This window comes from Drosophila virilis, unplaced genomic scaffold, assembly GCF_030788295.1.
Source record: "Drosophila virilis strain 15010-1051.87 unplaced genomic scaffold, Dvir_AGI_RSII-ME tig00001590, whole genome shotgun sequence".
Lineage (NCBI taxonomy): Eukaryota > Metazoa > Arthropoda > Insecta > Diptera > Drosophilidae > Drosophila > Drosophila virilis.
The window spans coordinates 775,086-802,517 of record NW_027212847.1 but is presented as its reverse complement, the minus strand read 5'-3'; the positions used below and the strand labels follow the sequence as shown (position 1 = coordinate 802,517).

General features: G+C 38.8%; 1 protein-coding gene across 5 annotated transcripts in view; it reads left to right on the top strand.

The window, feature by feature from the left end:
* Positions 1–27,432, top strand: part of MFS17 (Major Facilitator Superfamily Transporter 17) — a 46,743-nt gene that overhangs the window by 6,045 nt on the left and 13,266 nt on the right. For 4 of the 5 annotated variants that reach the window (XM_070210921.1, XM_032433284.2, XM_032433286.2 and 1 more), the window contains exon 2: positions 13,342–13,436. The exons of the other annotated variant lie outside the window; for it this stretch is intronic. In XM_070210921.1, coding sequence (XP_070067022.1) covers positions 13,379–13,436 — 58 coding nt within the window. In that variant the 5' untranslated portion in view covers positions 13,342–13,378. The remainder of the gene's footprint in view (positions 1–13,341; positions 13,437–27,432) is intronic. 5 annotated transcript variants of the gene reach the window in all.

The following is a 27,432-nucleotide window of genomic DNA, read 5'->3' as shown; positions in this document are numbered from 1 at the left end:
ACGTAAAAGCAAATGAAAGATTCGGCTACTATTTCACGATTACCCAAGCTACCTTTATATTCCTTTTTTGAGATAAGGCACGGGCATTTGTTAATGTGTGAGACATTTTGTTTACTTAACTTAGAAACACATTATAAAGCACGCGAAGGAAAATAGCATATGTAAGGACTTGAAAATTAAAGCTAAAATCGGTGTTGTAAATTAAGCTTGTCTTATTCTTTCTGAAAATTTGTTATTAATAGAAAAACAGGTGTCTTTAAAAGAAGTCGATTTTATGCGCTTCGTGCTGATCAGCTTAGTTATACTTCGACAACTGACTTAAACTTCAAGCTTCTTAAGCCTAAATAAATTTACGGCGATGAAGCGAGGCAAACTCGCTCTCGTTCCGCCCTGAACTTAACATACATTAAATTTTTAATACATTTATGTAAGCAATGGGCGGATCGGCCCGAACTCTTTTCAAAATTCGTTTTTAATTACTATAGTGAAATATATTGCTTTTGCATAAAACATGCCATTTTTTCGAAAGTCGGATCTCCACACATGTTACTACTAAGTAGAGCGTATTTACACACAATTGCTTTCAAAAATAAGCGAGAACTTATTATCTATCGTCGACTGTGATCGCACTGATTGAGAATGTTTTATCTCTTTATATAAAACTGTTTGTCTTGACTGACTGACTGATTGATTGGTGATCAACGTAAGAGATAGGAAGCTGGTGTATAGTGGATTTGGTGAATGACGTTTCGCGCTCAAATTCATTTTCAAGATCTATATGCAAAATCATTTGAGACGTGTTTTACATTTTCCTCAAAATTTTAACTACTTCGGTATAAATACGATTCAAAAATTGTTTGGGCGCAGTTATAAGTGGTGGCCGATTTCCTTCAAACTTATTAAATACGTGTTTCAGAGATTTGGGAAATTCCACCGACAACAGTGGTTAATTAGCGAAAAACGTTGGTGTGAAACATTTTTGTTAACCATTGGATCGACGTCAAACTACATTTCAAAGATCTTTGCTCAAATTCATTTGAGGGGTGTTTCGCACTTTTTGAAAAATCTATTTCTTGATGGAAATGGGTGTCAAAGATTTAGTGGGTGAAGTTTCGCGCTTAAATTCATTTCCAATAATCCATAAGAAAAAATATCTGAGTCCTGTTTTACATTTTTCGCAGAATCAAAGAATTTTCGTTAAAAAGTGTAAGACAAAGTTTTTTTTGTTGATGTTTTTAATTTTTACCGATTGCTTCAAAATTATTTTACTCTCTATAAAAGCTCTACATAAAAAAATAACGTATGCGTGTTTCAACGATTTGGGAAATTCCACCCGCAACAGTGGTAAATTGGAAGAAAACGTTTGCTTGAAAGCATATACGTGCCACTAGCAAGGCAGGGCTATACCCGCTAGTCAACACATGACTCTGCAAAGGAAAACTTTAAACATTTTCAAATTTTTTGGCAATATAATATTATATTATCATATTGATAAGTGATGATTTCTGTTTTAAATGGGCTCACATATTTGTCCCAAAGCCACCTCAGTTGAATTTAATTATTTATATGCACCTATACAGTTTAAAACAAGTAAGAGGTTCTAGTCGGGAGCTCCCGACAAGAGCATACCCTAAACCCTCTTATTCCAACACCAAATAAATTTAAAAAAAAGTTCCTTTGGCATGGTTCGAACTCGCAATTAACCGCATAACTTGCTGTCGACTCTACTCAACAGCAACACCAGGAAAAAAAATACTTTCCCCGGTAGGGCTCGAACTCGCGACAGACCGCACCACTTGCTATGCCTCTACTCAGCAGCCACACCAATGATTAGGTAGTTATCATAAAAAAAGAAACTAAAATAACATTACAGAAAAATGTCGCAATTACATTGCTGTTAGAATGCGAAGCAGAAGTGCATGTGTATGTACATGTATACAGAAATTCTTAAAGCTAACTTTGGGTTTTTCTTAACCGATCTTTATGAAATTTTTCAATTGTACCATCGAATATTTGTGTATTCTGAAAAAGTCAATTACATTTAAATTATGGCTTAAATTGGTTGGTAATAAAAGTTGACTTGATTTATAGCTCTAGGGTAGTAGCGGGGAGGTGGCGATAGGTATAAGATGAAAGATACTTAACGTACATATAATATTTTAGAAGCAACATATCATGTTCGGTGACTCTAGCTCTTAATATTTACCCAATTCGCTCAAAAAACAGGATGTCGATATTTATCGATTGTTTGGAAACGGAGTAAGTTATCGATTATCGGAAACAAACTCGATCTACGCAGGCACTAGGAGGACCTACATCTAAAATTTCAAGTCTCTGGCTCTTATAGGTATTGAGATCCTTGCGACAACAATGCCGAGCACCATTACGATCTATGGTGTAGCATACATTGTGTGGCACTGCAACAGAGACTCGGTCCGAAGCTGCTAGAAGCTGCTATTGCCGCATACCCAGAAAGATTGAGAAAAAATGTTACTGATGCATGATATACAACTGAGTGCAGAAGCTGCCCAAACTAAAAGAGGGCTTACAAAACTGTTTTCAATTTAACATCAATCACTGCAGAGCAGTTATTAACGTAGTCATCATCAGCGAACCCTACACATGGATACCCCGGACGCGTGGATGCACGGGCTCCATGCCAACAACTTGGCTACAAAGGATTTATAAAAGCGAAATTAGGTAAGTGATCGTCGGCGGCGTCTGCAATGAGTGGGCTATGAAATCGAAAAAAAAGAACATCACCAAGAGGAGAAATTTGGAAAGACACGCTCGCATCTTTTAATGCCTGTCTGTTGAACAGTGGCTCCAAATTCACGATCTTGCTGAGGAGGGTATAAGAAAGATGTTCAAGGTCATGTGTTATATGTCTACGCACACTTTGCTATGGTAATTTAGATTTCCCAACCTGGATGTAGAGGCACACATTAAACAGTCAAACACGTTGGATTCAAGCTAGACGGCACACATTCGTCGGAATAGTAGCTAACCAATAGTTTGCCACGTAAGATGATACGTTGTGACCCAATTTTGTCTTTCAAGTTTTAAACCCAATTTAGCTGTTTTTGTTCGAATTTAAAGACTCTATCTTTATTTAGTAATTCATACATTGGTTTCGCAACTGTAGACAAATCTAATTAAATCTTATAGGGAACTGGAAAGTTTCTTTACCGCCTCTAAGCCCTAAATCATCAACAAAATTTCCAATCCTTGAATCAGCTTTTCTACAGCACTATAACATTCTTGTCAATATTAAATATAGGAAATTAGTCGACGCTCAAACGTTGATAGCAAGTGAAAGTGTCTGCTGCCTTCGATCTTCAACAACATTTATAACATTTTACGCATCCTACATATTTGCCCGACTGCAGGAGGAATTCAGGGACATCACACAACTCAATGCTTTAGCACTCAAGCACACAACATCTAGTGTAACTCACTGTATTGAGAAAAAAGGCCCGCCTGCATTTGCAAGTACTCTTCGACTCACTCCAGAGGCTGCCAAAATGGAATTCTAGTTCTTGCTTAAAATAGGTGTGCCGACCATCAAAAAGTGAATACCCATCGCCGTTGCACATGATCCGAAGGCAACAGGGGAATAGCGGCCATGTGGTGGTTACCGCACTGTTTCGAATGGGAATCCACTTCCACACATACATGGTTGTACACATATTTTTCAGTGTAAGAAAATGTTCTAAAAAATGTATTTTAACCGTGTATATCACCGGATCCTCATAGAACGAGTCGGCATCACAAAGACTCCAATAACCGCACCATTTGGATTATTTGATTTTACATTTTGATTGTACAACGCTGCAAAAACCTTCCCAAGGTACATGTATTCCGCAGTAAGGGGCTTGGACTTTGTTTTCGTCTATATAGATGATATCGTCGATGCATCAGACAATATGGAGCAACACTAAATCCATCTTCGGCAAGTTTCTAAACGACTTCGGCGTTTTCCTCCCAAAATCAACTGTAGCAAATGCATTTGATCGATCATAGTGGCATCAAACCATTACCAGACAAAGTTAAAACCATCACACACTTTTGGTATATCTTGCTCCAGATGCACGGACGCTTTCGATACAGCCGTTAGTGCTGTACTGCACCAGATCGTCAACAATGAGCTTCAGCCAATGGGATTTCTTATTGTTAAACTTACTGACGCACAACGCAGTTACAGAACATATGATCGACAGCTAATAGCAATTTACCTCGAAGGTAAAATGTTTGAATTCCACACTGCCCATAAACCATTGGTATACGATTTTACTCAAAAGTCTGAAAAGGCTTCTCCACGGCAGCTTCGTCAGCTAGATTTTATCGAACAAGTCACGACATCAATTCTGCACAGATGTCGATAACATAACTGTTAATATACCCTCTCGCATCGAAATTATTGAACATCATCAATTACAATAAGATTGCTATTTCACAAGCAAGTTGTCCAGAGCTAAAAAAAGCTACTTAATCTATCAACTTACCGCAATCAAGTACGCCAATCTGATACGTTTTTTCTGCTTCCATAGTGCGACCATTCATACCGCAGCCCCATCGAAGAAATATTATTAGCAATATACATGGCACTGCCCACGGAGGAGTCCCAACATTTGAGTTCCAGCACGCATTACCACGGAGAAAGGCAGACAATTTGTTTATGGCACAGCTCTTCGTCTTTCTGAATAAGTTTTCAACAACTCTAGTCAATTTCAACCACAAACAGTTATCGCCAAGCATCTAACAGAGATGATACGCGAAATCGGAACAATTCAAAACTTCCAAACACGACTCATTAAAATCTTTAAGCAATTAGCTGATTAATTTCGTGCATAGCTTCAAACGCCCTAGGACGGACCATTCGAAGTAAAATCAAAATAAACCAATTTTTTCAACATACTTATCAGTAAACCTGGATTCAGGAAAACAGCAACAGTCAACGACAACCAACTCAGAAGCAACATCGTTTATGTCAACAACAAGACGCATCCAAGGACACCACACATATACTGCTTCAACAATGCACAAGGCCTCGCCGCACAGTTAGATTCCCCGTTCGTTTCACAACTTAAAGTCTAGAAGGGGGTACTGTGGCGATCTGGCATCACATAAATTAATACATTTTGATATTTTCTACCCTGAACCCATTAAAAATGGGTAAATGGGTAATTGTAACTGTGCAAAAGCAATCTCCGACCCCATAAAGTATATATATTCTATTCTAGTCCGTCTGTCTGTCCGTATGTGTGAACGCAAGGATCTTAGAAACTATAAGAGCTAGAGACTTGAAATTTTAGATGTAGGTCCTCCTAGTGCCTCCTTTTCTAAGCAATCGATAAAAATCGATATCGACATCCTGTTTTTTGAACAAATTAGATAAATAATAAGAGCTAGAGCTATATATAGCTATAAATTAAATTAATAAACTAACTTTGATTGCCAATCAATTTAAGCCAGAATTTAAATGCAATTGACTTTCTGAGAATATACAAATATTCAATGGTACAAAAATATATACTGTAGAAAATTTCATACAGATCGGTTAGGAACAAACCAAAGTTAAATATGCGCATCTGCTTCGCATTTTAACAGGATGGTAATTGCGACTTTTACCTGTAATGCTATTTTAGTTGGTTGTTTTCTCATAAGTGTGAGTAGGGGCATAGCACGTGGTGCGGTCTGTCGCGAGTTCGAGTCCTACGGGGAAAAGTATTTTTTTTTTTTTTTGCTGGAGTGGCTGTTGAGTAGAGTCGACAGCGAGTAATGCGGTCAGTTGCGAGTTCGAACCCTGCCAAGGGAAAATTTTTAAAAATTTATTTAGTGTTGTAATAAGATGATTTAGGGTATTCCCTAGTCGGGAGCTCCTGACTGAATCTCTTACTTGTTTGTCGTTGATAAGTCTGTTAACACTAATTTAGAATTTAACCAAATTACAGAGAGTATGTATAACTTTTTTCCAGGTCGAGCTCTCTAGCCTTCAGCAGCGCATCTGAATATTCACTTTCTTATGTATACTAAATAAAGCAGCTCTTGCCAAAATCGAAATATTTTACTTGTGGTAAGGGTTGTAGAATTTGACTTTAAAATTCAATTAATGTAACCAAAAGGTTTTATCGCCTTTACATATATTCATTCGACCAACTGTATGAACTTATCTTTATCATCACTTTTTATTGTTCTCCAATGAAATACTTACACTGTTTCTAATGAGACTGTGTGTAAAATGCTTATATAAGCGACATGTTCTTTTTAAATTAACATCTAAAATTGTTTTAAATGTTTCTGCATATATTCGTTCTTTATCTAACAAATTAAAGCCTAACAATCTATATTCCTAATATATTCTATTAAACAATTTGTCCCTTAGTAGAGCACAGTCTTACTTACATTCAGTTTGAGTTGTGCCTTTTACACCAAATACACAATGCTCCTGCTAGGTACATCTGCGAGTTCCGTTGCATCTTCACTGTTATTAAACCATTGAATACGCAAATATTAATCCAGTTTGCCTTACCAAAAACAATTTAAACACTAAGATAAGTACCACCCAACTCTTCCAACTATAAACGACACGTCATCTGACTGCCTCTCGGCTCCCCAAAAGCAAGCACATATTTTGTATTAATGCATTTCGAATTATGCATGATTACATCAAAATAAGAACACATGTGAACTGGATTTTGTTGCCAATTAAATCAATTTTGTTAGTTTTCAAGCGCTGAGCATGACCTATTTCAAATTTGTATTCACATATGAATATAAATATTAAGTAAAATAATTATTGTAAAGTATGGACTTTAATTATATTTACATAAATAATAAAAATTGCTAGCTGATAAATCTGTATCTCCATAAATAAAACTGTCTGTCCTGACTGACTGATTGGTGATCAACGCACAGCCAAAACCGTGCTGTAGTTACTTTACCACCCGCAAGTATGGAAAAATTGCGAAAAACGTTTGTATGACACTTTTTTGTCTACTATCCGATCGGTCTCAAACTCAATTTCAAAGTTCTTTGTTCAAATTCATTTAAGGGATATTTCACACTTTTCCAAAAGTGTATTCCTCCTTTGCGGAAATGGGGGCTTAAGATTTGGGGGATGACGTTTCGCGTTTCATTTTAGACGTGTTTCTCATTTTTCTCAGAATCAAAACATCCTCGGAATAAATGCGGCTAAAAGAGTTTTTGGGCGCATTTTTAAGTGGTGCCCAAATTGCTTCAAACTTTTTTTCAGAGCTCTACATTTTTAAGTGGTGCCCAAATTGCTTCAAACTTTTTTTCAGAGCTCTACATAAGAACTTTATAAATACGTGTTTCAGCGATTTGGAAAATTCCACCGACAACAGTGGTTAATTAGCGACCTGAGGACCGTGGTCCCCAGGTCCGCTTGTACAGTTCTTTCCTCGCACAATGGCGTGAGTTTATTTCCAAGCCTTCGGTTGGACTTGACTAAAACCTTTTCACCGACCAAAGACTCTATTCTGCCGGTAGGCGTTCTCTTTAGTTCTGAGCGCGATCTGTGCATCTTTAATTTTGCGTTGTATTTCTTGTTGAGGCTCATCCGGATGTGCTTGAACAACGTCAACTGGTCTTTTTTTAATGACCGAGTAGACTGATTTATTGTACTCCGCAGTTGCCAGTGAAATGACCCCAACGGTGTCGCTTATGTTCTTGTCGATTTTTAAACATCTGGCAAGCTCTAACAACGTGCTATGAAAGCGCTCTACTTGTCCATTCGACACACTATGCAAGGGTTTGACATACTCACTCCAAAATTATTGTACAGCATGGTTGAAATCGTCTGTGAATTCAATGCTGGTTCATTTTCACAGTATATCGATTTGGAAAAAAGTTCATGAGCTGAAGCAATGGTCCTTGAAGAGATAGGCTGTACGACAGCGAATTTTGAAAACTTGTCGATGCAAGTAAGAAAAAATTTTTTGTCAGTCGAGAAGAAGTCTATGTGTAGCATCTCTCCAACATGCGACGGGATTGGTGTTTCACTCAACTCTTGTTTTCTAGGGTGTCTATCGTATTTGGCCTTAGCGCACGTTTTGCAGTTTTGCACAATTTCGTTCGCTAGTTCGGCCATTTTCGGGAAGAAGTATTCGGGGAGAACCTGTTTCAAGTTCTCTTGAGCAGACCTGTGTGCTCTATTGTGCTCAGCTGTGAGGATTTCTCTTCTTTCCTCAACCCCGAATATGTCAACCACACGATTCTTGCAGTGCCAGAATTTTGTAGCTGGAAATTTTCGAACCAATTCGTCTTGTATCATCGCGAGAGTGTGCAAGTCGCAGTGAAATGCGTTTACACCACTTGGTATGATTATGTCTCCCAGCTCATCTAATAAAGACTCCTTGCATGTAAAGCTTATCGAGTGCCGTCTCTTGTTCCCAAACAGTATAAAACTGCGCTTCAAAGGAAAGCGCCTCCTCCAATACTATCTGATTTTGAAAGCAATTCGGAGGCTTATCTGTTGTTTCAATGGTGTGAGTCAAAGAAACCTCACTGTGGATCGTTGACGCACAAGACACGATTTCTTGTCCTTCTACCACATTGTGTTGTTGTCTGGACAAAGCGTCTGCAACCAGGTTTTCTTTGCCAGGTTTGTAGAAAATCCGCGCACTCGACTCATCGATGCGCGCTTTCCATCGTTTAATCTTCGCAATAGGGTTTGACTCCGATACTGCGAAGGTTAACGGTTGGTGATCAGTGAAAATGTTTATGTCCTTGACCCCATACCGGTAATGTCGCAACTTGGAAAGCGCCCATATAATAGCCAACAGCTACCTCTCGTTGGTAGCATAATTAACTTCTCTGTCTTTCAATGTTCGTGAAATCATTGTAATCGGACGCCCCTCTTGGGAAAGAGCTGCGCCTAAGCCATAGGCCGAAGCATCGGTTGTTAATTCGCATGCTTTTTTAAAGTCGGGATATCTCAGCATGACATCTTCTGATGCCAAAATATAACATACATAATAATAATAACATAATATAACATTTCGAAGAACTGCACCTGAATGTTCCAATTTCTATGCCTACTGATTGTTCCATTTTCCCATATTAGAATTTCCGAAATAGGCCTTGCTATTGCTGCGAAGTCTTTAATGAAACATCTATAATAACTTGCGAGAACCAGAAATGACCTGACTTCGAAAAGCGTTTTCGGCTCTGGGAAGTCCTGTATGGCTTTCACATTTTCCGGGTCTGTTGTCGCGCTGTTGCAAGTGACTATAAACCCAAGGAAGTTCACACTTTTCTTAAAAAAGCGTGATTTTTCTATTGACACCCTTATATTTGCCTCATATAAGCTCTTCAGGACCCAGTCTTCGTGTTTGACATGTGACTCTTCATCTTCAGAGAAGATAATCACGTCATCCACGTAGACATAGCAAAATTTGCCGATCTGCTCTCGCAAGATATCGTCAATGGTCTTTTGAAAGATGCTGGCTGCATTTTGCAGACGAACGGGAGTCTTCGAAACTCATACTTCTTCCCATTTACTGAGAAGGAAATTTTCTCACGATCGCGTTCTGCGAGCATGGTTTGATTGTAGCCAGACTTGAGGTCCAACGTCAACCCTCATGGGTTCCTCATTTATTGTTCTTATAGTGGCCACCACCGACGTATTGTGTGGTAAGGCCTCATTGGGGTCTGCAAAGGCCCTTTTCCTGTCTTTTAGCAGTTTCAGGAATTTGTTCTTTACTAAAGAGGTGCATCTGAGAAATCTACGTTAGTGAAATTGACATTAGTGCTTTATTTGTTCAATTTCTGAACCTCATTTAAGCTGACCTGACACTAAGCAACGCGATGCAGCTGCCTGTGTTAACAGGTCGAGGCCTATTATTCCATCGAAAGTTGACAGGTCCGATAAAAGAAAAAATGTTGCCTTTATGTTGAACATTGGCACAAAACATTTTTGCGTGATTCTAGTTTTACCATGAATCGAGTGGATTGTGAATGGACAATCTACTGGTCGGTAAGCAATTGACGGCGTCTAGTGGCTCGTCGCAGCGAATGTCATTTCTGATCTCAATAGCAGCATACGCTACTACTTGTGGGCAGCAACGTTTGCTGCTGCCATTTGTTCGGATAATTCATCAATTCTCTGCACTAATAGCTGCTCTCTTTGCTGGTTTGCATTGGCTTGTTCTGTGAGGGCATATCTCTCTAAGTTGCTCTGGATCCATTTTGTTCGAAGTTGGGGGACTGCAGGGGCAAGTCGTGGAGCAGGGATTCTGATGCGGTTGTCACAGTCAGAATCCGAGTCGCTAGAGTTCTTGCGGGGGTCCTATACTGACCGAAAGATAATTTCCTGGGCATTAAAAGCAAAAACAAATAAATGCACGCGCGGTCTAGCGGACGTAAAAACAAAACAGAAAGACGAAAGATGGGTCGAATTACGCCACCGCTCTGAACCACGAGAAGTGCATAAGCAAGAAAGTATGTGCCGTTGCAGCACAATTTTTAGAGTGGCATAAAAAGAAACACAAATACATTTTTTTTTAGTTATTTTTTTTTTACAAAATTTGTTTACTGCTTTCAAATTGAATTCTCAAAAAACTTTTGTTCTTACTCTAGCAGATGATTTGTTGTAAAATATACCGCATGCAAGATTTCTCCTCTCTTTGTTTCTTTTGTTTTTGTTTTTTTTTTATACCCTGAACCCATTAAAAATGGTTATAAGGGTATATTGTATTTGTGCAAAATCCATATGTATGTAACAGGCAGAAGGAAGCATCTCTGACCCCGTAAAGTATATATATTCTTGATCAGTACCAATAGCCGAGTCGATCTAGCCATGTCCGTCTGTCTGTCCGTCCGTCCGTCCGTATGTATGAACGCAAGGATCTCAGAACCTATAAGAGCTAGAGACTTGAAATTTTAGATGTAGATGCTCCTAGTTCCCGCGCAGATCCAGCAAATTGAGTAAATAATAAGAACTAGAGCCACCAAACATGATATGTTGCTTCTAGAATATTATAGATATTTCAAGTATCTTTAATTTCATACCTATCGCCACCTCCCCGCTACCACCCCAGAGCTATAAATCAAGTTAATAGCCCAGCTTTTATTGCCAACCAATTTAAACCACAATTTAAATGCAATTGACCTTTTCAGAATACACAAATATTCTATGGTATAATAAGATATACTGTAGAAAATTTCATAAAGATCGGTTAAGAAAAACCAAAGCTATACGCAACTGCGCAATTGAATGGGGATGCAGCTTTAAGAATTTCTGTATACATGTACACACACACATTCATGCGCGTCTTCTTCGCATTCTAATAGCATGGTTATTCCTTTTTTATCATAAGTACTTAATTGTTGGTGTGGCTGCTGAATAGAGGCATAGCAAGTGGTGCGGTCTGTCGCGATTACCAGCCCTACCGGGGAAAGTATTATTATTTTTTTTTTTTTGCTGGTGTGGCTGTGAAGTAGAGTCGACAGCAAGTAATGCGGTCAGTTGCGAGTTCGAGCCCTGTCAAGGGAACTTTTTTTTTATTAATTTATTTGGTGTTGGAATAAGAGGGTTCAGGTTATCCCCTAGTCGGGAGCTCCCGACTGGAACCTCTTACTTGTTTTTTTAAATTCGATCAGATTTAATAACAGATTTGGCTAAAGTGCCCACTTACATGATTTTTATGATTTATTTTAGTCACTACACTAGCCACGTTTGCGGGTCCAACGCCGCAGTCACGCACTTGTTATTCGTAGTCGCTCCCTTCGCCACAGTCCTCACTTCCCGAAGAGCTCTAGTGGCTTCGGTGTAAAAATATATGTAAATCGCACTGCGCTTGAGCGCACCTTTGTGAATCACGAGATTATGATCGCTAATACACTGTAACTGCAGCTTATTGCTTCTTGTTGTAGTGTTCACTGCGCAACTGCATTTGTTAACTCACTGTCACTATTATTATTATTAGTTATTAGCTTATTATTATTATTATTATTTTATTTTTGTTATGTTCACTGCGGGGCACTGTTGGTGTGACCGCGACTTAATGTTCACGTTGTAAGAATTTTTTTCTTTGGAATCGCGTGGGTAATCGAAACTACCACTAGTTGGGCGCCAATTATGAGTCTTTTGAGTGTATTGATTAAGTGATCAGCCCATTCACAGACATTTGTATGTGAGTGTCTGTGTGTAGAGGTCGAAAATTAGAAATCCTAAAATCTTGTTAAATTTGCATCGGTGTCAGGCAGGCAGGCAAGCAACAGGCACACAAGCGCATAAATGCTTCTTTTCATATACAAAATATGCGTGAAGAGCTGGTCCAAAATATTTTAAATGCACACATGGCAACGCTTGGATACCTTTACCAACGATAGCGAGCTAAAATGCAAGAATTTCGCATCGACGTGGGAAACCCTTTCTCTATTTCATATTACTTGTGCCTTCAAAAGGGTAGAAATGCCTCAGCATTTGAGAAAAATTTGTGCGCAGTTTTGCTTGTCGGACACATACACACACACACACATTTAAACGATCTCTAAACATAAAGAGAGATCATTGAGGGCTGAGAGTAAGAGAGTGCGCCAAGCACTTTCCTGTAGAGTTAGCGATTCAAAAATACATCATATTTATATCTTACTCCCTTACTCGCGATTTTGGACCAGATGTTTCTTCTATATGATGTCCAGTCTATATGTTGTTCGGTTAGTGATAGTACATAATATTTCATTGTCGTGCCTAACTGTCTGTCGGCTCCTACTTATTGCCAGTTCCGTCCATCATGCGGTACTACTTGTTTCGGCCTTGGAGAATGTTGTGGACACATCCAAAAGTCCAATCCTTGTGTATCATTAACGGTTATATATCCCGTTTCCATGTTAATATCCCACTTCTGAGATTCTAATAGCCATTTTTTTATATGTATGTACATTTCATAATTTAATTTTTGAAACATTCACTTACATCCATGTTCGATCAACTCTGCTTTAAAGTGACGCTTTCCCCTTTTTATCAATGTCATGCTTGTCATAAGTAAATAGATAAGATCGTTAATTAATATGCTACCTAGCAGATGAGACCACCTATAGGAACTATTACACATTGCTGGGTGTTCAAGCCTGTTACACTATTGAGCACATCCACAGGATAACTAGGTTAAAAAGCCTTATATATGTACAACGTACGTATCCTACTACATTATTTTTTTTACTTATCAGCTTTCTCGACAATGTTATTAGTAGTTATTGCCTGTGAAAGGATTCAGCTATTAAATATATTGTCAAACAACACTGTCAGACTGCATAGATCGGCTCCAAACGGCCTTATTAATGTATTCTATATTGTTTATAATTTTTTTTTAGCAATTTATATATTTAAAAAGGACATCCTGCGCAGATAATGTATGTTATACCGATGGAAAAACGAAGACCTTATTCGTATTATTCGAGTGTTAGAGGTGAGATTCTTTTGAAATTTTGGAACTTTTACAGCTACATTGAAAGTGTGATCTGAGACCCTCTAAGATTAAATGGAAAAGAAAACAAATTGAAAAACTTACGAGTAACATTAATAATACCGATTCAATAGAAAGATGTAGAAAATTTTGGTACATAAGTATGGAAAATTGTAAATCACAATGTTATGTCGTATATCGACATTATTTCTCTGCTTCCTAACAGAGTGCAATGACAATTTTTTCTTGATTTGTGTTATAGAGGTAAGAATTAAATCTCAGTCTGGAGCATAACTTAAATTATCGTGTCCTTGGGCCCATTTGTGCTGAAATATGCGGTACAAACAGCTTTTACAAAAATGAGGGTTACAGAAAGCCCGGGGCCATTGCCAAGGCAAAATTAATGCGACTCCTCGGAAGGATGAAGCATGCTCGAGCTGTTTTTTTTTTTGATGTCGAAAGTCCCAGTGAAATTAACGCCTGCATGCCTGAACGGACGGGAGAACTTTGCTTTGCAACTTCTTTCAAGTATAATCGACAAAAATTTATAGTGGCATTGACGAGATGCCTCTGTTTCAAAATCCAGATTAGGCGCATCATCATCTGGTGTCCAGCATGGAGGGAGATGCGATGCGTAAAGCGAAGGAGGAGACATGTGACAGTGCTTTCATAAGGAAGGAGACTCCGAAGCTCTCACAGGCCCGCGTGCTTGCATGATTCCATTTTGATCAATAAACGGATTAAGATTAATGGTAGCACTTAAGCTTGGTATAAGTTGTTTATCAAACCAACACTGATACTGCTTGGGTACTACTCAACGCGTTGAGTATGTGCAGCATGCCGCTGTTGCACTTCGGATACCACACTGCTGTAGATGTCCTTCGGCAATTGATTATCCGGTTTTTGACAACGGTATGAAACGGTGCAAATATGCTATGACTCCAAGTGCTTTTACGAATTCGGAGAAACGGAACTCATCTGTGTCTGCTTTCCAGCGTATATGTAGAGTCGTTGCATGGTTATCTTCTTCAATTTCGAAGAATTCGGCTCGAGTAGATGTTCTCTTGGAATATCACTGCTTAGTCGCTCGCCAAAGAGTATTGTGGGTGAACGTCAGTTGTTGCAGGACCCGAATCTCCAGGAATCAAAGCGCAGTTGACAACGAAGGTGACGGTGTTGAGCAAATAATCACCGATCTCGCCATCACTACTCCGGTAGAGAATTCTTTGAAATGAGTTGTGCTTGGAGTTAACACGGTTTTGTTGATACATTTTAATAATATTTTTGTGGAAAAAATGGCAGAAGACCACATTTTAGGATCTGGATAATTAAATGGGATAGAAGAACAAATCCTGTGTGTAGGACATCGTTCATACTTTTGGTATTTGATGAAGGGCTAAATGCGTTCAACACAGCGCAAAACTTTGTGGTGGCGCTGTCTAGCTTAAATACAGCTTAATGAGGAAGATAAAAGTTATTAAAATCGGTCTTAGGAGGGATTTGTTTCATAAGATCCAAGTCCAGGTAGTTCTTATCACTGAGCCGTTTTCTCATAAAACGTCTTTCGTTTCTCAGAGACTTAGCGAGTGCAATGAACCTCGAATGTTTTAAGTTAGAAGGGTAACGTAACAATATATCTGTCAGTCTTATCCCTTTTGGTGGTGCGAGTAAATTTATTTTCACCAAGGGGGTCTAACTCTTTGCCAGTTTTGCTGCCAGATCTGCCAGAAATTATTGTGAACTGGGCCAGTAGGGACCCAACCGAAGATCGTAGAACCCTCAAAATGCTGTGAGGATGCAAATTGCCTACTAGATTGGAGGCAGAGGTTTTTATTTGCATTCTCAGTCTTGTTGAGAAGGGTTTGCTGAACAAGCTGGATGAATGGAACGCTTGATGCAATAGAACAGTCTTTCAAAGGTGAGCTTCGTGCATCGATGAGCGCATGTATCTTGTAACAAGTTCGCAAAGGACAAATGTTAATAATGGCAATGCCAACTAGCACACCTTCTGTTTCAGCTGGTGTAGGGATGTGCCGACCCTTACACATGAAAAATTATATTGACTGGACAATTATAATTGATCCCCTTTCACGAAATAGTTCAGACAGAGTTTTTGATGTTTGATGTAGTTGGATCTATTATTAACAAACATCTGCGGAAAACGGATGGTTGTTCTTTGATTAAAGTTTGCAAGTTTTTTTTTAATATTTTTTGTAAGGGTCTCCTGTCGAGCTGGTTTAGAGTGTATCTGTGTCCTTGTGCTAGACCACGTGCCCTCTAGAGTGACATAGCTTTCTAAACGGAAGGAATTTATGTCGTTCCACTTTGAAAGGTGAACTTTATTGTGCAATGACTGTTCCCACAGCGAAGGTGTGAGCTTGGATGCCCAGACGCGCACAGGTTAACTATAAGGCACTCCTAGTTCACAGTACTTATACGGGAGTGTTATAGAAAAAAATCAAGAAATCTTGGATGGTGATCAGTGGGTATTTAAACGCTGTTCTCGATTCTTGCGAAACTAACTAAAGATTAAAGAGGACTTTAAGTTGGGTGTTACCTAACAGCTTTTTTTCTCATTGTTTGTGAGATAAAGTTCTGTCGACCGTTTGTTGGTTATATACACTAATGTCACAAGGTGTCGGAAAGTGGGTTTTTAAATTACATCAAAATAGCAATCTTTACTGTAGCCCGTAGCCTCTTCGCTGAAGGTTGGGTGTAAGAGCCGCGGTTGAGCGGTCCACTCTTTTTTGTTGATTAAGCGTAGATGCATAGCGCTCATAAACAAACTAACACTGGCCACATTTCGCTTCGACCCTTATTATATATATATATAACAATATAAACATTTATTTCCTCACAGACACGTACGAATTAACTATATACTAAAAAAAATAAAATTTAAAAATATTTATATATGCCATATAATTTATTTCAGTGTGGATGCGATGTGAGGAAATATATGTTTTCCCTTTGTACAAAATATTTTTAAATTCAACAATGGGAACGTGTACATTATAATGAATACTTCGTACAAGGCTACATCTGGTACCTTCGCTATTTTATGTTGGTATTTCTGTATTATATTTGTATTTTTTATCAAAAGCAATAATCCGTTAAATTCCTATTGGCGAGAAATACAATTGTTTGCCAGATGTACTTTTTTACACTCTGAAAAATGGGTAAAAAGGTTATAATGTATTACCGAACACATAAAAATTACTTTCTCCACTTGAAGCGAACAGGCGTATTTTTTATTGTGCTCTCCGTTTTTATTTATATTTTATATATTAATATTATTATTTTTTATTTATCGCGAGTGCATGCTTGTGGCCTTTGCATTTTATTATTTAAATATTGTTTCTTTTAAATTTATGTTCTTGTGCATTTTTATTTGGTTGCGCTTGCGTTATTAAATCTCTGGGAAAGCTTTTTGTTGTTGTTTATGTTCAACTGCACATCGCCTCTCTGATGTCCAAGATTTCTTGAGCAAGCAAGCAATCTAAAAATAGACTACTCTCGTATTCTTGCGCTGTCTCACCTTTTTTCAACATATGCTTTGATATTTTTTTACTTTCTGCCGCTTGTTAGTGCTCTATTCGTTATTAACCCAATCTATTCAACTCTCTTTTTACATTTGGCTGCGTAATGTAATGTAGAGACCCATAATAATGAAACATAAACATGTCTGCTTTAAAAACTTGCTAAATGCAAATTATGGCAAGTCAATCCGGCATCCTTGTCAGCTGTGTGATAATGTCGTGCATTCTAAATGGTCTAGTGGGGGATGCTATTGCCTAACGAAATGGTTTGCAGTTTAGTTACGACACGTGTAGGGAGATTGATGGTGAAATGCGCGCATTTATGCGTCAGACCGGAGTGGCTTTAGGGGTCTGATTGTTGGTATTCGTAAATTTAACGATCAGCTAACAGTCCTGGACACCCAATTTAATAGCCTTAAACTATTGGATGTGTCTCCTGGGCCTAAAAAGCCTACTGCTTGTGATTTGCCGTTGGCTAATACCCGTCAGCCTTTGACTGCAATTCAGCAATCTATTACACCGATTACACAAAAGCTCATCTCGTTTGTTACTTCGGTAGTTGTAAGGTCAACGGTGGTCAGTAATTATGTCCCGAAAAGTGTGATATCGGTACGCGAAAAACCAGTTGAATTATCCGTGCGGTCCGCTGTCGTAGGAGCTCCGAAAGGGCGTCAGCAATAATTAATTTTATAGCCGCAAGAAGGCTCGTCGGTCGCACTACCTGCTTTCAATGAGACCTGGTTTAAACCGAACATCTCAAACTCTTCAATTTTTATATCCAAATACACAAATACACCACTTAGATGTGATCGAGCTTCCCACAGTGGAGGAGGCGTACTCATAGCTGTCGAGTGTACCCTTTCGTCGTAACGCGTTGATTTTCCCATCTTAGGGATTGAGTTGGTGGCTGTAAGAGTTGTATTTGAACTTTTTTCCATCTTTATTTCATGTTTATGTTTACCTTCTCTATTCACTTTTCCACCTATTATTCACATCTCCTGCCTATTTTCTGATAGTAGTTCTTGGGGACTTGAATCTTTCAGATGATAAATAGTCATCATAGTCATATTCACATCTCCTGCCTATTTTCTGATAGTAGTTTTTGGGGACTTGAATCTTTCAGATGTTAAATAGTCACCGCCATCAGACTCAAACGTTCTGTTGACGTCTTCGTCAAAGGAACTTATTGATGGTTTACATTGAATGTCCTTACTGCAGGTTGATCGTATGGGCCATTCAAGAAACAGATGGCTTGATCTAATTTTCGTATTGGATTCGTTCAACAGTGTTATGCACAGTATCAATCCGCTTACACTTCTTCTTGAGCACCCAGCGAGGCCTGATAGGCCTCTCGGCTCTCAAGTGAAATTAAGAGATATAAAAATTTGAAGAAGTTTTATAAAACGTTTAAAAAATCGGTAAATCACTCTGATTACTCCCGTTGTGCAGTTGCTCGATCAAATTTTTCCACTTAAAATTCTATCTTCTATAAGGATTACTTTTAACTTTGTCAATTCTAAATGAATATCTATTTTGCTTCCTGCATTTACATCCAATTATTATAGAAAGTTCGTTTCGTAGCGATGTTAACACTATAGTAGTATTTTGTAAACCTGTTTTAAAACTTTTTGAATTGTCCGTTAACACTTCATCTTTTCCGATCATTTGGAAGGAATCATATATATTGGGGTATTTCAAAATTATCCGCTATACCTAATGCTTTCGAGAGAATTGTATCTTCTCAACTGCAACATTTATGTAGTTGTATTATTTCACCTTTCCAGCACGGAATCGTGAAGCATAAAGATCTACAACCACTAACCTTATTGAGTTTACTTCAAAAGGTTATTTTCATAAATTTGTTTTCTATACGTATTCTAGTGACTTCCGGCGTTGCTCAAGGAAGTCATCTTGGCCCGCTACTCCTTACTCTTATCATCAATGACCTTACCTCGATACTCTGAACCTCTCAAGAATTAATGTATGCTGACAATTGAAAAGTATGTCTTGCATATAAAAATATGACATCATGTTATCTCTTACAAGCTGGCATTAAAGCGTTTCAGGCTTGTTGTCTAGCCAACCTCTTAAACTTAAACTGCTCTATATGTAAGGTAATGACCTTCTAAAGAAGCCCTCCCGACTTGGTTTATTATATCTTTGATAACTTACCGCTCGAGCGTGCTAACAGTACATTTAATGGAGTTAGTGATCTAGGTGCCATCCGTGATGATTAACATAAATTCGACTCTCATGTTAAGACCGTGGTCAATAGGGCAAGAATAGTTATGGGCTTTATCAAGCGATGGTCGAAGGAGTTTGACAATCCGTACACGACAAAAACACTTTATATAACTTTAGGACCACCTATTTTTGAGTATGCCTCATGTAGTTGGTCACCACAATACGGTATCCATCACTCCATCCAGCCTTTCAGAAACAGTTCTTGAGGTTTTTCCTTCAAGGTTTTATTTGGGATCCTCGTGTGCGGTTACCGTCATAATCCAGAAGACTTCTGCTGAGTAACCTTTCTTCTTTAATTAACCGTAGAACCATGCTGGGTGTAATATTTATTCATAAATTAATTGCTGGTAAAATCGACTTTTCTGATTTGACTAGCCAATTAAATTTCTCTATCCCTAGCCAGTAGATAGTCTTATTACACCCTGAACGCGTTGAACACATTATTATACCCTGAATCCTTCAAAGACGCTAGTGTGTCAGTTAACAAGTCGACATGCCACTAATTGTGGCGGCCGCATTCCATAGCAGGCCCGTATTTTCTTGCTCGGATTGGTGGCTTCAGCCGGCGAATATATCCCTTGTTATTGTAGTCACACATCGTGTTTATCATGAACTCTTTCAGTGGGTCTTTTGACATCTTTTCCTCTAATCATTCGAGGAGTTTAATTGCCATGGCAGATGCGTGCGATTAAGCTACCATAGCAAGTCAGTCTGCCAGCGTTTTTTCGTCTTCCAGATAGATTGTTGTACCCTCCGTTATCTTATTTGGATCTCAGCTGTGAGGAGACGCTCGCACCTAGTGACTCTAGTGAGCCTCATTTGTCCCACGCGCCGCACTTCGTTGGCAAATATGTAGACGAAGCGTGGTGCTCTAGGAAGCATAGATAAATGCTTCCAAAGGTGTCCGACACCTTTTTCTTTGGTTATTCCCAGCATTATGCTCTGGAGCTGATATGCTCACAGCCACAGACATAGACTCGGACTCGTTCTTGGTCTTGTCACCTGTCAACTTAAGACTCAGCTGGGTCGCAGTGCCATCTAGTTTCAGCTTGTCAGTAGGTGCTTTTTCTATTCGCGTACGCTTAGCTCCTTCATCGCACGCTTTTTGATTTACTATAGTGTGTGATTGGAATATATCGAATCAGTGTCTTACTTGCGGACCTGCCATTAAACATACGTGGCGATAACATTGTTCAAGTTTTTATTATATATTATTGCTGGATGCTCTCGAAGCTTTTGCTGCAGCGCAGCATGTATTGTTTCAGAGCGGCATTATTCTCTATTATTCTCGAGACTTAATGATCTGCCCACGCAATTATTTTGGTTTCCTCTCCGCTGCCCGAAGCGCACGTGCGGCTTCGGCGTCAAGCTTATGTGTGCGCTGCACTTGTTGCCGCAGTCTGCGTGGTTTTCGTTGTTTGTTTAATAATATTTATCGAAGCATTCGGTTCACTTTTTCTTTTTTGCATAGCTCAGTTGTCGTACTTTTTAGTAGGGGTATTTTTTGCACAGTTGGGTGTAAAATAGTATATCACCTTGCATTACTTGCACTACTAGGAGTTGGACTGCCTGCTGATCCGCTTTAGCTAATAATGAAAGATAGGACCGGTTGTGAACGAGACGTTTGTTACACCAGGCACACGTACTCTTGTCGATATAAAAATCGAATCTAATGCTAAAGACAATTGAACTAGAACTAGAGTCGGAGAGCCGACCGAGTAGCATGAGTTTGTTTCCAATAATCGATAACATACCCCATTTCTTAGCAATCGACAAAAATTAATATCGAAATCCCATTTATAGATTAAGTGGATGTTATTTCATGCTATCGCAAAATGAAATAAGTAAATCGATTGAAACTACCCACCAATGTAAGCGACAATATTAATATATAAATGCTACAGTACTATACTACTCAACGAAGTCAGGAAAATTCAGAAACTCAGATGTTTTAAAAGAAAGTATGTGGTTTTATATTCATTTGTACGTCTATTTGGCGGCTACTATGTTGCCAGCCGCGACGGTCATCCGACACCATACACGAAGCGCTAACGCTGCACTTTTGGGGGTAGCGACGTCGACTCTGCGAAAGCGACGGCGGGTCCGTGGCAGCGACGCCGCCGTAGGTTAGCTTTGCTTATTATAACCAAAATTGTATTTTATTAGTCTAAGTTTGGATATGAATAAAGCGACGCGTACCTCTCCTTTCCATAAATCACCGCACTTAGTTAACTCAACTGCATTTGTGAATGCAATAACCAAAACATATAAAACTGCAGCTATAAATGAACTGTGATCTAATTGTTTAATAATTAAAAAAACGTGAAAGGGAAAAATTCGCGGCAACAAAAAAACAAATTTTAATAATTAAAAAACACGAAAGTCAAAAATTCGCGGCAACAAGAAACAATTTCTAATAATTAAAAAACCGCGTACGTTCAAAATTCGTGAAAACTCGAGAAACAATACGACGCATGAAGAATACCATTTGTGACTGGAGCTAGGGAGTTTATCGTTACTAGATTAACCACTGTCTCAAAAGAATCATGTAAGTGACTTGTGACGTGAGAATAAACATAAGGGATATAGTTTCAAAACGATGCGCTAGTTCGCTGAATGAAACATATCATAAAAGAGAGTTTTTAGAAAAAAATATAAAGAAATGTATAATAAATAACGTTTTGATAAACAACACCAGTTTCCTTAAACCTAATTTGCCACAAAAGTAAGCAGAAGTAATCCTATTTTGGTAATTTTTTTATACGTCAGCTTTAAAAACCTTAAATCACTCTGTGAACGGTTTTGCTTAAAATTTTGTTTAGGTGCGAATGAGTGACTGTGACTCCGACGTACACGATCAGGGACACTACGACAGCGACAATAGTGTTTTTGCCCGTTTAATAGGAGGATTTGATTCATTACAGATATCAAGATGTGCTGTTCTAACTGAACCAACCTGAGCAGTTGCGCATGATAATTGATGCCGCAGTGCAGAGCGCGCTCGCAGCACAAACGCAAGAAATCGTGAATAGGGAAGCCGCGCTAAGGCAGGAGCTTCAACAACAGATTGCGTAGGTGTCAAACAAGTTAAGAAACACATAACTTTCAATGCCAGAAGTGAAGGCTTATAAGGAAGTTGGATTCATTGACGGGGTGGAATGTAACGAGCCGCTCGACGTGGTAAAATGTCTTACTGAGTTCCATGAGATTCAAGACACTTACTTGTCCTGGAGGGAGGCCGCGCATGCCGCCTATAACATTTTCAAAACATACAACAGAAGTTCTCGTCACTACCAAGCCACCGTAATCATTAGGAGTAAAGTGAAAGGCCGGGCAGACGCGGTTCCCGCCTCATTTAACACGGCGTTAAATTTTGGGGCCATCATAGCGAGGCTTGACTTTACTTATAGTGACAAGCGGCCTATCCAAGTGATTGAACAGGAAATGGGTAGGCTTATGCAGGGCGGCATGTCCATTCTATAGTACTACGACTAGGTTGAGAAAAAACTCACGTTACTTACGAACAAAGCCCATATGACGTATGACAGCAATTTGGCGGCGGGCATGTGTGAAAAATTCAGGGGTAACGCACTTCGCGTATTCATCTCTGGACTAAAACGCAGTCTAACCGATCAAGTTTGGTGACTCTAGTTCTTATTATTTACCAAAATTGCCAAAAAAAAACAGGATATCGATAACGATTTTTATCGATTGCTTGGAGACGGAGTAAGTTATCGATTATCGGAAACAAACTCGATCTGCGCGGGAACTAGGAGCATCTACATCTAAAATTTCAGTCACTAGCTCTTATAGGTTCTGGGATCCTTGTGTTCATACATACGGACGGACGGACGGACAGACAGACGGACATGGCTGCCTGTTACATACATTTGGATTTTGCACAAATACAATATACTCCTATACCCATTTTTAATTGGTCCAGGGTAAAAAAAGCAATTCTCTCAGGGTAGCCAGGGCAAGAATCCTCATTTCAAGAAAAATAACGGCCAATCCACAGATAGAGCCCAGAATAAAGCTGTGGCCGATAATGCCCCAGTTCCCATGGAAGTCGACCCTTCTTCTTCCAAAAACATACAAAAAAAATTCGCCACATAATAAATTGCACCGATAGGGACGCCCTTATCAACACAATAAGGACGGCCATTAACCCAAATGTGGTTAAGGCGTTTCACAGTACTCTTTCGATCTTGGCCAGTTTCCAGCATGAGTTGGTAAGAGCCTTTCCGACCTCGAAGCTTTAGTATTGCAAAAGCTTCGTGGCCGACGTCAGTGATAGAAGAGAACACATTTTCACGAAAGCTAAATACGACAGACACCCAGCACGCAGCGGCCAGCCGCCACTTCCCTCAAAAACAGGAAAATGATACATATCGACATTTTCTCCACAGACAAAAAATACCGTTGACTTGCGTAGACGAATTCTCAAAATTTGCGGTGGTCCAGCCTATAGCATCTCGAACGATAGAAGACACGAGACCGCTCCTGCTAGCTTTTATGAATATTTTCCCTTCGGCTAAGCAGGTATATTACGATAATAAACTCGCATTCAAGTCAGAGATTATCAGGTCTCTGCTATTGAATAATTACGGCGCCAGCATGGTAAATGCACCTCTCCTTCATAGCACGTGGGCAGGTAGAACGCTTTCACAGCATTCTTCTGAAAATAGCTAGGTGCTTAAACCTACAAAGGGGTAAAGTTGACACGGTCGACCTCATCCTGCAGGTCACTATCGAATATAACAATGCCATTCACTTAGTGATCGAGAAAAAGCCTAAGGACATTTTGCTTAACTCTCTGCGGGAATCTACCCGCGAGATTAGAGGCAAGATAGAAAGGGCTCAAATTCAGCAGAACGCCAGGGCTAACCAAAGGTGACAGAACACAGTCTTAAAAGTACGTGAAAAGGATAAGACGAACCGCAGACTAGGCAACAAGTTATCGCCCTTGTTTAGTTAAAAAAAGGTTGAAGCGGACGGACTATAGGTATGGTCCGCATTGAAGGGTGGTCCGCAAGGACAACAGTAGTTTTAACATTTTAGGATTACGTTCACCATGCTTTCAGTCATATCAATGACAACGGCACGGATGACAGACTACTCGCACGCGGACTACATACCAATTATGGAATGGAACATCTTACTAAGAGACGTCTACGGATACTTATGTCACACTACAACCTATCGGACTACAAGATAATGACTGAAGAATCTATGAAACTGACGGGACTGTTTCCGCATTCCCATATGAGGAAATTGCCGGATGTTGACACTGGACATGCAGATTTCAATAAATTCCTAAGTACAAGATTTGATTAACCAACTTAACCAATAAATTCTAAATTCCACAAAAGATAGGCAGGCCGCCACAGATTCACCTTTTTATTTATTTATTTATTTATTTTTTATTTATTTATTTATTAATGGTCGACAAAACGAGTGTCTTCCTCATTATTAAATAGATTATACAATAGAATTATATGCTAAAAGCCTAGTTAAAGAATAAAATTTTCTAAATAGCATCACCGACCGATAGAGGTGTTTTATTTGCCAGTCCGGCCAGCTGTGCCCCTTTTCACAGCTAATTTTGTCAGTGACGCTATTAGAGCCTACATCCAAGCAGAAGGTTGTAAGTAGGAAAAAAATGTTCTCAAATAAAATAAAAATAATCTTAATTTGCTATATTAATAAAGAAAATACAATAAATAGGAAAAAAGAATGTAAGAAGATTGTTAATTAAGTAAAACAATGTAAGTTAGATAAAGAGTGTTAAGTAGATAGGACAAAGAGAAAAGTAATGGGAAATCACCGACCGATCACCGATCACCGTGGGGGAAAATTTTTCAGCCTGTCCGGCAAGCTATGCCCCTGCTCATAGCTGGGAATGGTCAGCGACTTCCCGAAGGTATCCTAAAAGCAACGATTTTATTAGGGGTAGAGAAAGTTCGGTAGAGAAAACGTGATGCAAACTATTATAATTTTTACATAGGTCGCGAAAAGGATTGTGCATAGCGTAGTCTGTTGTGCACGTAGATAGTAATAAGGGACGATAATTTCTGGTTGGTCTAGCCGGAGCAGAGAATTGAAGACGCCCTAGCAGAAAAGGAGAATCTATGTCGCCAATAATCAACTTATGTAGAAGGACAACACCGAGAATTGTCCTTCATTGGCTTCGTACGGCAGCCTGCCGACTGGTTGTTCGTTCTCCAAAGACCAGACGAACGAATGCCGAAGTCGCGGCTTGCTGATGCTGACACGAGCTATGAAGTTAGTCGCCAGCCTGCCTTCAGCAAAGTTGGTCGATGCTGCTTTGCGTCGCTTCGTTTTCGAAGTACATTGAGCGAAAAAGTTTAGAACTTACGATCGACGCAAATTGCTTGTGCTTTATACAAGAAATGCATGATTAATTTAAATGATATATTACCCTAGATATTAACGATTAATTTTACAGGAAAGTTTAAGAACTTTTATAATTTTTACACAAGGCGCTTCTTGCGCAATAACTATGTTAAGAAAATAGCACACATAGATTGATTTAACTTTTCTTTTTGGACAGTGTATGCTCGAGAAAAGTTCTTGTCTCAGCCAATACCGTGCGTGCACCTTTGGTGAATTATACATACATAAGAGCTTTGAAGTATGTCCGTATGTGTTGTATTTCATTGCTTTGGCTTTAGCTGGCAAGAAATTAATTTTGTTAGTTTTCTTACGCAGATCATGACCTATCCCAAATTTGTGTTGATATATGAATGCATTTTGTGTACTGAGGTTGGCTCCGCAGAAAATATGTATTTCTGAGTCGATGCAAATATTTACATAATTTCTTTAAATTTAATTAATATTATTTTTATTCTCCAAAAAAGAAATAAAAGAGTGCTAAAAATACAATTACATTTCAAGTCGACTCGAAGGTCATATTTAGTTATGACCCCATAATTATTATAACGGCCTCCTCGCGGTGTTCCCTGCTTACTTTGTTCTTTATGATTCGAACAAAAAATAATAAAATAAAAAATAATAAAAATTTATTAAATGTATCTTTGAAAACAACCAATTTGCACTTTTATTTCCTAAATTTATTTTGTATTACTTAAAAATAATAATAATTTAATTAATAATTTCAAATAAAAAAAAATTACTTAAATATTTGCATCGACTTAAAAATACAAATATTTTTGTAAGGAGCCAACCTCAGTACACGAAATGCAATCATATATCAACAGAAATTTTGGGTAGGTCGTGATCTGCGCTAAAAAACTAAGAAAATTGTTTCTTTGCCAGCCAGAGACTTTGCCAGAGCAGTGGATAACAACACATTCAAATATGTATATGTATATTCACACGCATACAAACATAATTGCTTGCACGGCCCTCACAGAGCCGAAGCTGAGAGCTGAAAATTCTATTTTTAGCTTTTTCGTTCTCTCGGGTGTGAGAGCGCAATGCTACAGATTTCGTTTTTGTTCTCAATTTTCAAAAAATCAAGCTGCATCGTAGCATTTTGTTGTATGGCGTTACTCATCTTAGTGTTTATATTGTCTTTGGTTATACTGTGGAGACCAGATGCGAGAGCAGTATTCAAGGATAGGGCGTTTTGAAACCCCAAGTACGTGCAACAGAATGATAATAACAGTAATAAGGAACCTTTTGCTTACTATATGCTTAGCTATAGAAAAAATAAAAAATCCAACAAGAATTGAGCACTCTGATTTACTGTATATTCTCAATGACCAAGTCACAGGGACCTCCATAACAGACATATTGAAAGTATCTATTATTAACAATGTAATAACTTTCATAATTCCGTTCCCTATAATAAGCAAGCAATGCAGGAAGATAACCATATTCAACTTCAACACAATTTGGTGGCTGATTGCGATGGCCAGATTTTAGCTGTAGCAAATTGTTCACAAACAGCAACTGCTACGTTCTGGAATCGGTCCGAGAGCAGCAGCTGCGCGCAAGGCCTCCATGCAGGAGGTACGGCTCATAGCCAAACGCAGCCGAATCACCCTGACCCTGTCACCATAATGGATGACGAATCTATAATCATAAACGATCGCAGCGTAATACTTAGCTATGACGACCGCGCCGCAATGAAAGTAGATTTTACATGCCTTGTCACTTTCACGTCCAATGCCATGGTGAATGGCACGCGATACTTTAATCGCATGAGCGTAAAAAATCGGTTCCCGGCA